At 38.0% G+C, this 16,174-nt stretch overlaps 1 protein-coding gene across 5 annotated transcripts in view; it reads right to left on the bottom strand.

Moving 5' to 3' along the window:
• LOC127504796 (coiled-coil domain-containing protein 171) overlaps positions 1-16,174 on the bottom strand; it is a 23,631-nt gene extending 7,457 nt beyond the window's left edge. Inside the window, exons 1-23 of one of the 5 annotated variants that reach the window (XM_051879820.1) lie at positions 16,066-16,174; positions 15,245-15,420; positions 12,638-12,788; positions 12,135-12,309; positions 11,657-11,847; positions 11,441-11,587; positions 11,151-11,243; positions 10,897-11,057; positions 10,127-10,307; positions 9,818-9,929; positions 7,036-7,109; positions 5,396-5,485; positions 5,096-5,254; positions 4,313-4,480; positions 4,083-4,238; positions 3,258-3,768; positions 2,996-3,168; positions 2,761-2,895; positions 2,385-2,570; positions 1,997-2,142; positions 1,529-1,574; positions 1,304-1,429; positions 886-1,026 (exon numbers count right to left, since the gene is read on the bottom strand). In XM_051879820.1, the coding sequence (XP_051735780.1) occupies positions 886-1,026; positions 1,304-1,429; positions 1,529-1,574; positions 1,997-2,142; positions 2,385-2,570; positions 2,761-2,895; positions 2,996-3,168; positions 3,258-3,768; positions 4,083-4,238; positions 4,313-4,480; positions 5,096-5,254; positions 5,396-5,485; positions 7,036-7,109; positions 9,818-9,929; positions 10,127-10,307; positions 10,897-11,057; positions 11,151-11,243; positions 11,441-11,587; positions 11,657-11,847; positions 12,135-12,309; positions 12,638-12,788; positions 15,245-15,390 (3,468 nt within the window). In that variant the 5' untranslated portion in view covers positions 15,391-15,420; positions 16,066-16,174. Of the gene's footprint in view, positions 1-885; positions 1,027-1,303; positions 1,430-1,528; positions 1,575-1,996; positions 2,143-2,384; positions 2,571-2,760; positions 2,896-2,995; positions 3,169-3,257; positions 3,769-4,082; positions 4,239-4,312; positions 4,481-5,095; positions 5,255-5,395; positions 5,486-7,035; positions 7,110-9,817; positions 9,930-10,126; positions 10,308-10,896; positions 11,058-11,150; positions 11,244-11,440; positions 11,588-11,656; positions 11,848-12,134; positions 12,310-12,637; positions 12,789-15,128; positions 15,421-15,503; positions 15,523-15,837; positions 16,046-16,065 lie in introns of those variants that run through there. The other 4 variants (XM_051879822.1, XM_051879819.1, XM_051879821.1 and 1 more) reach the window with 4 other exon arrangements.

Below are 16,174 nucleotides of genomic sequence, written 5' to 3'. Positions count from 1 at the left end.
TCGAGTCGATAACGAGAAATGATGTGTTGTTAAAAGTACAGAAGTAAAAATATAATATTATCCTTTGGAATGTAGTGAAGATAAAAATATTCCAATATAGTACACACACTTGGAAAAATGTAACGAAGTAAAAACCACCAATGCAAATAACTGACAGTCGTGACCTAAATATGATTTTCATTTACAATAATCAACACTATAATTCAGCAATAGTAACTTACATTTAACACAATTAGTCGTGCACATTCAAGCTCTGACGATCATCCAGTTCTCGGCTCATTTCGAGTCAGATTCGCTCTGACCGGATCACTGAATCAGTGAGTTGTTGACTGCAATCGGATCAGTTCAATTCTCAGGAATCGTTCAGTGTGATTTGAGATTCAACAGGTTCATTGAAAAGAATCAGTTTGTTCACTGCTATCACGTCTCGGAGAAGGTGTCGATTTCTTCAGTTTGAAATAACGAGGAACGGTGTGTTTTTATGGAATGTAGAAGTACAAGTTTTGCAAAATAATAATACTCTGAAAACTTGAAAAAACTTCTGGCAAAGTTCTCTCAAAGGTATGAAGAGTAACATTAACAGAACGTTCGTTCAAAGTCATCTGGTCTTTAATAATGTTCTCAAAACGTTATTTGTACATCATTCATGGAACAGTTTTTTTTCTGAAAAGTTTTAGTTTGACGTTTCTCTAACATTTTTCTTTTTAAATGTAACTGTTTTGGAACGTTCAGAGAACATTCAAAAGTAATGTTCACATAATGTTTGCAAAATGTTCCCTTAACGTTCGTATAACCAAGAAAAAACATTTTTAAAATATTTTAAAAAAACATGGACGCTTTGAACGTTCAGAGAAGATTCAGAAATAGCGTTTTCATCACTCTCACCGGTTCATAGCGGTGTTTGTCCCGCAGGCAGGCGTCCTTCAGCGTGGTGAGATGAGACTCGATTGATGAGATCCGTCTCTCCTGGGATGGTATTTTAGAGCACACCAGCTGATTCAGCTCCAGGAAACGCATCACCAAACGCTACAACACACACACACACACACACATTACTTCTTCACAGTGTAAATGCAACATGGGACATCACTTACAACTCCCAATTCACTTTTGGCTCTGGAAAGGGGAGTATGTGACCGTTCTGTGATGTCAGGAAGTATACACTTGGTATTGAAAGTATACTTCATACTTTGAATCATTGATTCTGTTTGTTACTGTGAAGCTGCTCTGAAACGATCTGTACTGTATGAAGCGCTGTAGAAATAAAGCTTGAAGTATGTGATTTTTTTGTGAGAGTTTGTACCTGGCATGCGTCTCTCTCTGGGTTTCCCATGATGCTTTGTGAGTCTGAGGGTATGAGGATCATTCTGGAGAGCTGTAGGGTGAAATCCTCCTGTGATGGGGCTTTTTTGGACAGAATGACGTTTATCTGAAAACAGAAAGAGACAACATGAAGCAACAGGGAACCGATCCGTGGTTCAGCTGATGTTGTGTGTGTGTGTGTGTGTGTGTGTGTGTGTGTTCTCGCCTCTTTCTCCACAGACTTCATGTAGCTCATCAGAGACTCTCTGTTCCTAGAAACACATGCAGAAAAATCTGTGAAAATCATAAAAACAGAATTTACAGTATAACACAGAACGTCATGGAATTTGTCAAATTGCATATGAATAAATCAGCCGTAGAGTGAGTGTGTGTGTGTTTGTGATTTATGAGGACACAAATTTGTATAATGACATGGGTATTACACTGGTATTATGACGTAAGCATGAAATATGAGGACATTTAAAATAGCTTTAAAAACAAACGAAACAATGTTTTATTAAAAATGTAAAAATGCAGACAGTTTCCTGTGATGGGTAGAGTTAGTGTAGGGGGAGAGAATGTACAGTTTGTACAGTATAAAAATCATTACGCCTATGGAGAGTCCTCACTAAGATAGCAAAACAAACCTGTGTGTGTGTGTGTGTGTGTGAATGTGTGTGTGAGTGTGTATTACTTTGCCGCCGTGTACAGTGCGTTCTCTGCGCTGATGATGTTTTGCTGCAGCTGTTTGTTCTCCTGCTGTGATTGGCTGAGCTGTTTTCCCAGTGAGCGCAGCGACTGATCCTTCCTCCTCAACTCCATCTTAGCATCTGACAAACTCTGACGAGACAATGAGAGTCCAGATCATTCCTCTTCCTCATTTCTGCTATGGATTTGATTATCTATAACATCTCATCATCACATCTGATAACTGTTAGTGCATGTTTACAAAGAAAAACAGTGGAAGATCAGCGCAGTCGAACGCAGAAATATGTTTTGTGTTTCAAAAACAAGACTGCTGCACTGTTTATTTGTGTTTATTATGGTCTGTTCTGAGTGTGTGTGTGTGTGTGTGTGTGTACCTGCACAGCCTGTGCGAGTGTGCGGTCCTTCTCCAGCTCTTCCCCCGTGTGCAGCTCCATGCTGAGGCCCAGCTGCTGCAGCTGAGAGGCCTGATCGTGCAGCAGAGCCTGAGCGCGCTGCTCCCTCTGTAGGGCACTGCTGAGTTCCTCACACACTCGCTCGAACTGCTGGAGGGGAGCACACGCCTGACACACACACACACACACACACACACAGACCAAAAAAAGTTTATGATATGATAAAGAAAATAATAACAAATACCAGGTTGCAAAATCAAGCAGCATAATGGATTGTTTTTGCACAGCTAAAATAACTGGAAGCAAATGACACTTGCACATTCAAGTTACAAACCCAATGTTAAAAAGCCAGACTCACAGTGTGTGTGTCTCTGCCGGTGTTTGTGCGCTTGATGTGTGAGAGCTCCAGCCGCAGGTTCCTCCGCTCGACCTCCGCCGAATGCAGACGCTGCGTGAACTCCAGGATGTGCTTCTGAAGAGATGCCATCATCATCTGCACACACACACAGTTCTTGTTTGAGAAGCCGTTTCACTCGGATATACGACACAACAGAGAAGAAAAGACCAGCACAACTTCCGCTTCATGTGTGTACCTTGCTGTTGCAGTAGCTGTGTTTAGTGTGCTGCGCGTGGAGTCCGTCACACAGTCGCCGTGCCAACGAGTCCTTCCCATAATGCCAACAGCACTGAGAGTCCATGTCTGACAGCAGCCGCTCCAACAACTTCCTGCACCCGCTCTGAGCCGCTGACATCACACCAGCTGCATCTGACACAGTCACATGACCAGCATTAGAGCAATATATACAGTAATTTCATTTCAAGCTACAAAAATATTTTATTTTTTTATATTCTCACCGGTTCTGTTCATTTCACCCTGGACTTCCTCCATGCACGTGTGCACGAGCCGGAGCAGCGCAGTGGACCTGAGTGTCTTCATCACCCTGCTGCCGTTTTCTTCCTCCTCTTCCTCTCTGAGCTTCACCTCACTCACGCACACCTGCGGCCCAGAGCCCACGGCCACCCTGAACATCACGGCGGAGCTCCGTCCCAGAGCGCGCAGACGCCCCGCTGCCAGCACTGCGATCGCACAACGCCGGAACCTGCCGTGACCTTTGACCCCGCCCTCGCCGAGTGCGTGCAGCAGCTTGCTGACCTCCATCTTCAAGGCATCCGCGTCACTCACGCGCTCCTGCAGCACAGCCTTCTGCCAATCCAGCAAACACACCTGCCTCCGCAGCGCGCGCACACACCCCGCTAGCAAACCACACGCCGCCCACAGACGCATCACTTCCTGTTCCTGCTCGGACCGAGTGCGCTCCAGAGAGTGGACACGCCCCTCGGACTGCTCCAGCTGCCTACTGAGATCCTGCAGAGATAGAAAGACAGGAAGTGTTAAATAAAGGGGCGGGGCCTGGTTGAGTTAGTTAGTAGTGTGTTGAAACTGGCGGTTATGGTAAGGGGCGGGACATTTCCAAAACACCAATCACTACACGCCACTCCAGCCGACCAATCAGAGCACATTGTGCTTTTCAGAAGGAGGGGCTTCATAGAGACAGGAACTAAACAGAGCGTTACTGACAGACTGGGAAGAGAGGAGCTGAACAATGGAGAATATGAGGGAAATAAGTGTGTGTGTGTGTGTGTGTGTGTGTGTGTGTGTGTGTGTGTGTGTGTGTGTACCTGTATTTTCAGCTGCAGCTGGTGGTTGAGGTGTGTGTGGTGTGTGTTGAGATCTTCTCTCTGTTTGACCCAGCTCTCCTCTCTCTGTCTCAGCTGTGCGTTCACACTCTCCAGTGCTGTTGATTTCCCCTCGCACACGCTCTCCAGACACGACACCTGATGCACAAACAACCTCTCAAACTCCAGAACTGCACATCTACAGCATATCTTTACCACAAGCCCCTTCTCACCTTCTGATTGGCTGCGGAGAGGTCAGAGGTCAGCGTGTCCACGTGCTCCTGCACCAACGCACTAAGCTCCGCCCATGAGAAGCTACCCAGCATGCTGTGCGGCGGCGTCACCAGCACACACCCGGCAATCAGACGCTGATAGAGCGTGTGCAGGAATGCCAGTTTCTCCTAAACACAGTAATAAAAATAAAATTACCAATAAAATTATGAAACACTTTATTAGACCATTAAATCCTGATCAAGCACTGTAAAGTGTTTCATGAAGATCGGGAAACGAACACTGAGAGTGTAAGTGTCTGAATCTGGCAGTGCTATTTTAGTATCACTGATATACTATTACAGTTTTTGAATTATGAATTATTTTAGTAATTTGTATCTATTCCACATTACTTTTAGTTAATTTTAGCTATTTTGTTGTGTGTTTGTCATTATGTTTCGGGCAGTGTTATTTTAGTTTCACTAATATACTATTATAGATTTTTGAATTATGAATTAGTTTTTATTTTAATATATTCCATTTACATTTTAATTTTAGCTAAGGTTTTAGTCATTTTGTTTTTGTTATTTTCATTAGTTTTTGTTTTTAAAATTATGTTTATATAGTTTTCATTCATTTTTATTTCAGTTTTCGTTATTTTAGTACTTCAAATTAAACTAAAAGAAAATGAGAAATGTGGCCTTGGCAACTAGGTGAAATAAAAAAGGTTTAAGATTTGATATTTCAATTAAAATTTATTTTATTCAAGTGACAAAACTGTTTTCTTATGCTTTTAGTTTTGGTACCTGGCAGTCTTTGTGATGCTGCTGTCGCAGTGTGTTCATCTGTGTGTGTATTTGTGTGTGTTGCTGTGTGAGTCTGCGCAGTTCAGCTGCAGCATCTGCGACACACGCACGCAGACGCTTCACCTCTTCACTCACACACACACCGCGAGCCTCACACTCCTGCAGACAGACAGAAAGACGATCATTTCATCTGAAACTCGCTCTGATGTTTCCTTCAGGACACCTACATCTAGTTACAATATAAAGCGTCCAGATCCCGAATCATCCAAGTTCATTGGCAGAACAGTGACAAACACACACCTGGATGTTCCTCTGGAGATCAGTGATCATTTCATCCTTCTGTCTGACCTCGTCATTCAACTTCTGCATCACGATCATAGAGTCCTGCAACTACAAATCCAACATTCACAAATTACACACAGTAAAAAAGATTTCTTAAAGCAAGACACTACAGGTGAATAGCCAATCTGATTAACAAGCTGATTACATTATTGAAAAAAAAAAAAAAAAAAAAAAATATATTACAAATTTTCTGAAATGTTTAAAAATGCAAATGACGCATTATCTAATTAAATATGCGCTTATTTGCATACATTTCCAAAACATAAATCTGAACATTGGATAAATCCTGGTTCAAAATTCTTGTTTGATTTTGTGGACATATTAGAGTTAAAGGTTTTTAAAGAGGAAATTTTGGATTTCTCTTTTTATCACTCCATAAATCAAAAATTGCTGTCAACAGCCGGAAAAAATACATTTTCACCATGTTTTTAGAAATAAAATGTTATATAAATGAGTGTGAATGATATATGAACAAACCCCACAGTAAAAACCTTCAGAATATAATCAGGAATAGAACTGTAAATTTTGGTGTTTGTAAGTGCTGCTGAAGTGGAGGAAAAAACTCATTTATAAACATACAGCCTTTAAAGATATGTATTGTAATTGAATAAAATGCAATAAAATAAACACTAAAAAGTGAATTTTGGATGTTTTCTCTCCACTAGTCTGAAACAACACTTTTTGAAAATCCAATGCATCTTACCTTAAGAAAAGTTAAAATCTGAAGGCAACATGATGCATTCAGATTTTTAAGTTCTCTCAACTATCATCTTAATAGTCAAATTTATTTGTATAGTACTTTTCACAATACACAATGATTCAAAGCAGCTTTTAATAAAAATATTTTATACAATTAATAATCACTAATCATTTTTTTGTTTTGTCCACTTGAATTTGTTCGCTAAAAGTGAAATGCCTCATTCAGCCAATAAATTCATCAAATCAACCACAGATTTTGTATTGTTGTAGTAATTAGTAACACACTAAACTGATCTATCATTCTGGTGTCTGTACTTGTAGTTTTATAAGTGAAGTGAACTTTGCTATATGTGTTTCTGAAGGAGCTAATATTTATATTTTATTAATTAGAGTTGCCAAAGATCTGCAGTATTCATAGCTTTAGCAACAGGCTTATTCAGCCTTGTTGCTTAAAGGAACGATATAAGAAATCGTTCCTGCCTAGTGCTATTAGAGTATATAACTCATCTGTCTAGGATAGAACTGTGTTAGTTAATAGGCATGTAGTCATATGTATTCTAAGTGCTTATTGACTGTATTGAGCTGCCATGACAATTTAATTTCCCTTCGGGGATTAATAAAGTCTATCTATCTATCTATCACATATGCCCTATTCTATTCCAAGCTGAGACATCAGTGGAAAACACTAAACTGTTCGCATTAAAACGTTTGCATTATTCATGTGTGAGCTTAAGAACAGCCAAATAAAGTTCATGAGCTCATGCATTGTGTTCAAGGAAAAAATCCAGCAAAATCTATCAAAATGTGCTTGATTAACCCCTTCAGTGCTTCAAAATAAGCAGTATTATTTGCATTAGCACAACACCTTAAAGTATATTTTGCATGTGTGCAGGTTGTACCTGTGTGTTGTAGTAATGTAGCGTTCGCCGCAAGATGTCCATTAGAGCAGATGCATTGTGTTTACATCCTTCCCCTAAAAGCAAACACACACGTGTAAAATGCCTTCAAGTCAAGCTACATTTATTTTATAAAGCGCTTTATACAATACAGATTGCTTTAAACCAGATTCACAGTAATAAACAGGAAAAAAACACACAAAATTTTGTTACTCCTTAAAAATAACTAAGTTATATAGTTACTTTTTATGGAAAGTAATACATTATGTAACTTTTTCTCACCTGCCTGAGGATCTTTTTTTTTTTTTTTTTTAAACGTTCTTCATGAAGTTTTTTTTTATTGCAATTTTTGAACAATAAACATACAGGGGCAATAACATATTTTACATTAAATATTCATCAAATTAAATGTTATGATAAATAAAAAGAAAAGAAAAGAAGAGAAAGTAGCAAAAAATTCACATGTATAAACATGTACAGGTGCTGGTCATATAATTAGAATATCATCAAAAAGTTCATTTTTTTATTGTAAATTATTTTTAAAAATGAAACTTTCATATATTCTAGATTCCCTACATGTAAAGTAAAACATTTCAAAAGTTTTTTTTTAAATTTTGATGATTAGAGCGTACAGCTCATGAAAGTCCAAAATCCAGTATTTCAAAATATTAGAATATTTCCTAAAATCAATCAAAAAATGGATTTGCAAAACAGAAAAGTTAAAGTTCTTTAAAGTATGTTCTTTTGTGCACTGAATACTTGATCGGCAGGACATATTACAGCAAATGACTTGCTCCTAGCACAAATTACTGCATCAGTGAAGTGTGGCATGGAAGTGATCAGCCTGTGGCACTGCTGAGGCACTATTGAGCCTTCAGATCATCTGTATATTGTTGGATCGACTGTTTCTCATCTTTCTCTTGAAAATATCCCATAGATTCAGGTCAGGCATATTGGCTGGCCAATAAAGCACAGTAATATCATGGTCAGCAAACCACTTGGAAGTGGTTTTTGCACTGTGGGCAGGTGCTAAAGTCCTGCTGGAAAAGGAAATCAGCATCTCCATAAAGCTTGTCAGCAGATGGAAGCATAAAGTGCTCCAAAATCTCCTGGAAGATGGCTGCATTGACTCTGCACTTGATAAAACACAATGGACCAACACCAGCAGACGTCACGGCCCCCCCAAATCATTATTGACTTCAGAAACTTCACACTAGACTTCAAGCAGCTTGGATTCTGTGCCTCTCCAGTCTTCCTTCAGACTCTGGGACCATGATTTCAACATGAAATGCAAAATTTACTTTTATCTGAAAAGAGGACTTTCGACCACTGTTCACTGTCCAGTTCTTTTTCTCCTTAGCCCAGGTAAGATGCTTCTGACGTTGTCTCTGGTTCAGAAGTGGCTTGGTAGTCCTTTTCCTGAAGATGTCTGAGTGTGGTGACTCTTGATGCGCTGACTCCGGCTTCATTCTACTCATTGTGAAGCTCTCCCAAGTGTTTGAATCGGCTTTACTTGACAGTATTGTCAAGCTTGCGGTCATCCCTGTTGCTTGTGCACCTTTGCCTACCCAATTTCTTCCTTCCAGTCAACTTTGCATTTAATATGCTTTGATATACACTCTGTAAACAGCCACCCCATTCAGTAATGACCTTCTGTGACTTACTCTCTTTGTGGAGGGTGTCAATGATTGTCTCCTGGACCATTGCCAAGTCAGCAGTCTTCCCCATTAGTGTGGTTTCAAAGAACAAAAGATACCCGGAATTTATACTGTAGGGATGGTCATTTAATGAAACTCAAATGTAAATATTCTAATATTTTGAGATACTGGATTTTGGACTTTCATTAGCTGTACGCTCTAATCAACAAATTTAAAAAAAAAAAAAAAAACTTTTGAAATGTTTTACTTTACATGTAGGGAATCTAGAATATATGAAAGTTTCATTTTTTAAAATAATTTACAATAAAAAAAATGAACTTTTTCACGATATTCTAATTATATGACCAGCACCTGTATAAACGTTACAAATTATTCAAAGAATAGATTTAAGGCTTTAAAATAATTTACAGTTTTTTTGGCTTTGTTGTTTCTTGTTTCTTTTAATGTATACAAGTAGTGACCTATTTCTATTTTAAAATGTGTAAAATTAGGTTTTTTCCCTCCTCATTTACATTTGTGGATAAAGAATTTTCCATATATAATGAGTAAATTAACAATATACCAAATTTTTATGATAATCACCAAGTATTATCATAAAAAAATAAAACATCTTTTACTTTAAGTTGTAATTCAATATTAGTAGTATTTTTCACAAAAAAAGCCAGATCACACCAAAATAGTTTTGTATAAATACAATCATAAAATAAATGTATAATACTCTCATTTCCCTCTTTGCAAAAAAAACATTTCAGGCCAATATCTTTACAAAACTTTGAAATTACCTGTTTTACAGGATAAATGCGATGAACAATCTTAAATGATACCTCCCTAATTTTATTGGTGATACAAAAGCGTCTGGAAATTTTAAAGGTCTCTTTCCGATTGACATCTTGAAATTGTGATCTCCAAAATCCAATAGCTAACGGAACCGTGGAAATTTGGCACATTGTTCTGAGATAATTATTATTACATTTTTTTTTTAAATGTACACCTTCCAGTTTAAGACTAAGATCTAAGTTTGGCTTTTCATCTATATTATTTTGTAGTAAATTTATAAGTTCCAAGGGAATGGCATTGATTACCATCAAACTCACTTACAGGTATGAGGATCTCTTTTTTTCACTGACCTGTGTTGTGTGTGTGTGTCGCCCCCTGCTGCTGATACTGCTGTAGCACCTGATCAATATGGCTCAGCAGACTGTCATATGACTCCTGCGCACAGACAAGAGCCTCCTGCACCTACAACACACACAAACAGTGTTCAGAATGAACAAGCCTCACTTTGCCAAATGAGGGGGTAATTTATCGGAAACTGCAGCATAACACATTAAATCAAACTGCGAAAATGACACTTGAGACGTGAGAGAATGGCCAGTGTGGCGCCATAAATCATATAAAAGTATATTGGCATGGGTAAGAAACATCTGAGTGTTTACCTGGCTGTGTTCCTGTTGTCTCTCTGTCCACACTTTCTCCTGCTCCTGCAGTTTGACTGACAGCTTAACTGACTCCGCCCTTTCTTGCTCTAACTGACCAATCAGCTCAGCAGATGCAGCCTTCTCATGATCTAGCTGACCAATCAGATCAGTTTTCATGGTCAAGAAGTCCTTCTCCAACCTGAACACATCACGTACATGAAATGTGATTCCAAATACATGGAACAACATCAAAACAGATTGGAAGAAAAAACACTTTTCATTCTTTACAATACTCAATTATAAAGCTAACAAATAAAAATCTAAGTATTATCATGCTTTTGCTCCCAGACAATAATTTCCTAAGTGCTTAAATGCACTTGCATCTCCAAATGCTTTAATAATGCGAAATGAATTCGTTATTTAATTAATTAGTTTTATTAATATTTTGAAATGTTAGTTTTTCATGTTATGTTTAGTTTAATTTCTAGTCATTTCATTATGTTTTGTCATTTTATTAGTCTTTTAAATATTGTTTTTAGGTTTAATATATTTTTATTTCAGTTTTAGTTTGTTTTAGTTTTTATTTATTTCCAGTTAATAATTTTAGTGCTTCGACTTAAATACTTGAGTTTATTTTTACTTTCTAATACGTTTTTCGACTAATATTTATATTTCATTTCAATCAGCAGAAATGTTTTTAGTAGTTTTAGTTAGCGATAATAACCCTGCTCTAGCCATAATGTTCCGATGACAAAACCTGGAATAAACCCGGGTATGTTTGATCTTACTGAGTGAGTTTCTGGCTCATGTCATGTGACTTGTCTCTCTCGTGAGCGTTCGTCCGCTCCACCTCCCCAAACTTCTGCTTCCAGAGCTCTAGACTGGCCGTGACCTCAGCGTGACCTTTCTTCTCCACCTGCAGAGCATCTTCCAGATCTCTCATCCTCATCTGCGCGCACACACACACACACACACACACACAGATGAGCGCGACACTGCTCCAGCGTAACTGCATGTGTTCATTCATAAACACACGTGTTACCTGGATGACCTCAGAGCTGAATTTAGACTGCAGATGTGCGGTGCGTTCAGACTCCACGCTCTGCTCCAGATCCTTCACCTTCTGCAGAGCTGACTGTACACACACACACACGATCACACTGTCCAAATCAGGTGCAAAACAGTCTTATTCACTGTATACTGTATGTAAAAGTAAGTGTGCGCATATATATATATATATATATATATATATATAGCGAGTGCCATGATCTACTGTACCAGCTTTGACCATCAAAAAACTTGGGACTCATGTTACTAAATCATGATGCTGACCTCCAGATCAGAGCGTAGTCTCTGTTCTCTCTCTGCGCTGCGGTTCAGCTCTGCTGATTTGTGTTTCAGTTTCTCTGCATCTTTCTCTCCGTCTCTCTTCATTCTCTCCATTTCACATTTCATTTTATGTAGTGTGTCGTTCTGTTCCTGTTAACACAAAAACAGTCAAGGACAGTGTCTATAGATGATAAATGAGAGACAGACGGATGGACAGACCTGTATCAGTGTCTCTAGTTGTCTCTTTTCGGCCTGCAGCTGGTCGTTCTCAGCATTTGCGCTCAGCAGCAGACGGTCTCTCTCGTGCAGCTCCGTCTGGAGGCCCTGCAGGTCATCCTCACGCGCCTTCTGCGTTATCTCTAAAGATCTCTGTAGATCGGACACTCTCTGACGCAGCTCTGAGCTGAGGACTATACACACACACACACACACACAGTCAGTATCACTCTATGGTCATTTCCACACTCAATAGTCTCATCACTTTGATGAGGTGCGTCTCAAACGACCAACCAGAATATTTTGTTTTTATTATCTTGGCATTTGTTAACCTGTTAACTGTCACCCCTGTTTATGATCATAGGTGTGAAATTAAATGGTTGTATTTCATGAATGGTTTGGAATACAGAGATAAGATCTGTCTCTTTTTAAAGACACTCAGCAGATTAGTGACTTGACACACACACACACACACACACACCATCCAGCCTGTGATTGTGTTTCCTCAGCTCCTTCATCTTCTCCTCTGCGTTTCTCCTCTCCGCTGCTGTGTCTCTCTTCACCACGGCAACATCGTACTCCAGCGTCTGCCGCTGCGCCTCTCCGCGCTCCACCTGCGCCCGTAACCGGGCAACCTGCGCCTCATACTGCGACACCTGCAGGGAAACAGATATTACGTGTATGTGACATGACAAGAGCGCATTACAAGACTAATTTCTGCACTGAAGTCGCATTACTATGTCATGTTTAATTCAGCAAAAGCTGAGCTAAGGCTGCTCTGTGCCTGCTCAAAATAAAGATGAATAAAGATGTAATATAATGAGAAGTATATAACTGTAAATTGTAAAAATTGTGGTTGATATGACTTTTAAATAATTCATCACACTGGAAGTGGATGGTCAAGTCAAGTGCATTGTGGGATACAGTATTTCCTGATCACATGTTTAAGCACCTGTCAGAGGCAGAGCAGGTGTTTGTTTGTACCTCTTCATTGTGTTTGGAAGTGAAATCCAGTTTGTCCTTTTCCAGCTGGTTGATTTTCCACCTCAGCTCAGCCGCAAGAGTGAAATCCTCACCCGTCTCTCTCTCACCGACCCGTCTGTCTCTCTGCAGCCCATCAATCACGCCTCTGAGCCTGCAAACACAGCGCTGTGAGGACACGTACATACCAAGGCCCATTTCCACCACAAAAGAACTTTAATCATGTAATGAAATTATGACAAACTAAATCAAAACTACAGGATAGAAGGTCAAAATTTAGTCAAAAGTCATAAGTATGAGGTAAAAAGACAAAATTATGACATACTAAGTGAAAATTCAAAGTTAATGACATACTAAGTTAAAAAAGTCAAAATTGAAAAAAGTCGAAATTGACAACAAACAAAAATCGAAATTCTGAAAAAAAGAAAATAATGACATACTAAATCGAAGTTGACATACTAATCCAAAATTGACAAAATGTCAAAATTATTACATACTAAGTTACATTTTGACAAAAAGTCAAAATTCTGACAAAAAGATGAAAATTGTGACAAAAAGATGAAAATAATGACAGTCAAAAACCGACATAAGTTAAACTTTGACAAAAAGTCGAAATTGTGACAAAAAGTCAAATTCTGACAAAAAGATGAAAATTCTGACAAAAAGATAAAATTGACTAAGTTGTAAAAAAAATTGACCAAAAAAAAAAAAATCAAAATTCAGACAAAAAGTAGAAAATAATGCTATAAAGTCATAATTATGGCATAAAAAGTCAAAATTATGACATACTAAGTTACATTTCTGACAAAAAGTTGAAATTGACAAAAAAAATTGAAATTCTGACAAGAAAATTACATACTAAATCGAAATTATGACAGTCAAAACTGACATACTAAGTCGAAATTGTGACAAAAAGTCAAAATTATTAAAGTCAAAATTAAATTGTGACAAAAAGATGAAAAAAATTGACAAAAAGTAGAAAATAATGACATACTAAGCCGAAATTGACAAAAAGTCAAAATTATGACATACTAAGTTAAAGGTGCAATATGTTAGATTTTTGCAGTAAAATATCCAAAAACCACTAGGCCAGTGTTATGTATTTTGTTTACTTGAGTACTTACAATATCCCAAATGTTTGCAACTATTTGTAAATCTTGAGAAAATTGCAATTTTAACCAAGGCTCCGGGACGTGTGAGGAGTCAACTGTCAATTGCGTCATACCCGCGTTACCCTCGGTTTCCGGGTTTATTTTGTAGAAACCATGGAAACGCCAAAGACGCTTTAATATATTACGCTTTAATAGACAAGGGAACAACTGTTTTGATATATTTATAGACAGAAAACTAATTATTGTTATATAGCGCAACACGTTTAGTCTTATTGTTTAAATCTAATTTTCTTGATTTTTTGCGAGTACCATGCTTTACCACGCCTCAGAGAAAAACACTATTTTGTGAAGTAGCTAACATAGCATAATCAGATGCAGCTTTATTTTTAGTAACAGTAATGCAGAATTTTCTCCATCATACAATACATTTTAAAATTAATTGCATGCCATTTATCAACACAACCCATCCAGCATTTAATATGATACTCTAAAATCGAGTGTCTCACAGCAGCCGCCGAGCGAACGCACAGAGTAACGTTATAACATCATTTTCAACACTCTCAAATGTATCTAATATGATAAACAGAGCTGCGTTACCTCATACTCATGACCGGAAAAGCGGAAGCAGCGCTGGCGACTGTGGCATAATAAAAGTCCCGCTGCTCGTGAGGCGTGTGTTGCGCAATCGCTCCAGCGGCCTCGTTCAGCTCCCACAACACTCGGTCCTGCTCTGCTTAATACTATAGTAACGTTAATAATCTTATCCATGAACATGATTTCTTCCCGACTCCTATCCCTATTCTTCTGCACCGTCCGTTGAGGTGAAGACCACATGTCCCAAGATTCCACGCTCAAACTTGGCGTCATCAAGCTACGCCTTTGTTTTAAATAGGCCTCTAGCGACCTCTAGAGGAGAGAAATCCTACATACTGCACCTTTAAATTTGACAAAAAAGTCAAATTGTGACAAAGATTAAATTTCTGACAAAAAGTCTAAATTGGCAAAAAAAAAACAATTCTGACAAAAAGTAGAAAATAATGACATACTAAATCGAAATTATGACAAAAACTCAAAATTATGACAAAAAGTTGAATTTATGACAGTCAAAACCGACATACTAAGCTGAAATTGACAAAATGTCAAAATTATGATATACTAAGTTAAATTTTGACAAAAAGTTGAAATTGACCAAAAAAAAAAAAAAAAAAGTATGACAAAAAGTCAAAAATAATGAAGTTATGTCATATGTCACAAAATTTATGTCATAATTGTGACATTGAAAAGTCAAAATCATGACATACCAAGTAAAAATTTGGACTTAAAAAGTCTTTTCTACATAGAAAGTCATAATTTCGACTTTTCATGTCATTATCAAGATTTACCAAAGCGTGATTTTTTCTTTTTATGTGGCAGAAATATGCTTCTTTCATCAAAGTCCCTGAAGTCTTTGGCTTCCATACACACACGTCTTTCTTAGAAACAAGAGTCTGAGATGAACCTGTTGATCTCCTCCTGTGGGTTCTGTGCAGACGGGGTGACAGACGCCGGGTGAGACGCCCGCAGGGTGGAAACAGGGTGGCTGGAGTCTTTACGTTTGGCTCGACTGCCATGGCGTGGACGGACGGCGGGCGGCTCAGTGGGCATGAGCTCAACGTGTCCTTACAGTTCTGAGATCTGCAAAACAACAGTGTCAGAAAATACTAGCACTTTATCATAAACAAATATAGCTTACAATAAGAATGTCAATAACAAAATACATTTATGTTTTCAGGTGGATTTACAAAGTTCCTATAGAGACAGAGAGAAGGAGAAACATAAAGAAATATAATTATGAAACAACAACAGAATATTATATATTAATATAACAAAGAAAACCGGTTTAGAGATAGTTTTATATATAGCTCCAGATGGCAATTTGACAAAAACTACAGTTTATATACACGTAATTTATAAATATAACACACGAATCATATGATACACAGTAAACTCTACGAAAACTCAAATCAAACTAAATGAAATTCACGTGTTTGTTTCAAAAAGCGATAAACGGTCAATTCAAAATAACATTAGTAAAACTAAACACCAGCCCACCGTTAATAGGCCTGTTATGCTCGTGTGTCCGTGTTTGTTGAAATATTACAGTGAAACGACATTAAAACGTTTAAATCCGTGTAGTTGTAATTGTAAACACTCCTCAGCGTCTGTTTGAATCTGACGCCATATTTCCTCCTCACCATGACAACAACGGTAAACGAAAAACACCGCGAAATATTCATCAAAACACGTCTCACTCGCTTTTTACTTTTAAATGATACTTACGTTTTTTATTTTGTTAAATGATTAAATAAAGCGTTAAAATATCTCAAACATCTTTATTTTGCCGCTTCCTGTCGCGGAATTTTAACTCTTTGAGGACCGATGATGACAA

Source organism: Ctenopharyngodon idella, chromosome 22, assembly GCF_019924925.1.
Source record: "Ctenopharyngodon idella isolate HZGC_01 chromosome 22, HZGC01, whole genome shotgun sequence".
NCBI lineage: Eukaryota > Metazoa > Chordata > Actinopteri > Cypriniformes > Xenocyprididae > Ctenopharyngodon > Ctenopharyngodon idella.
Note: the sequence above shows the minus strand (reverse complement) of the source record. Positions and strands in the feature narration are given on the sequence as shown.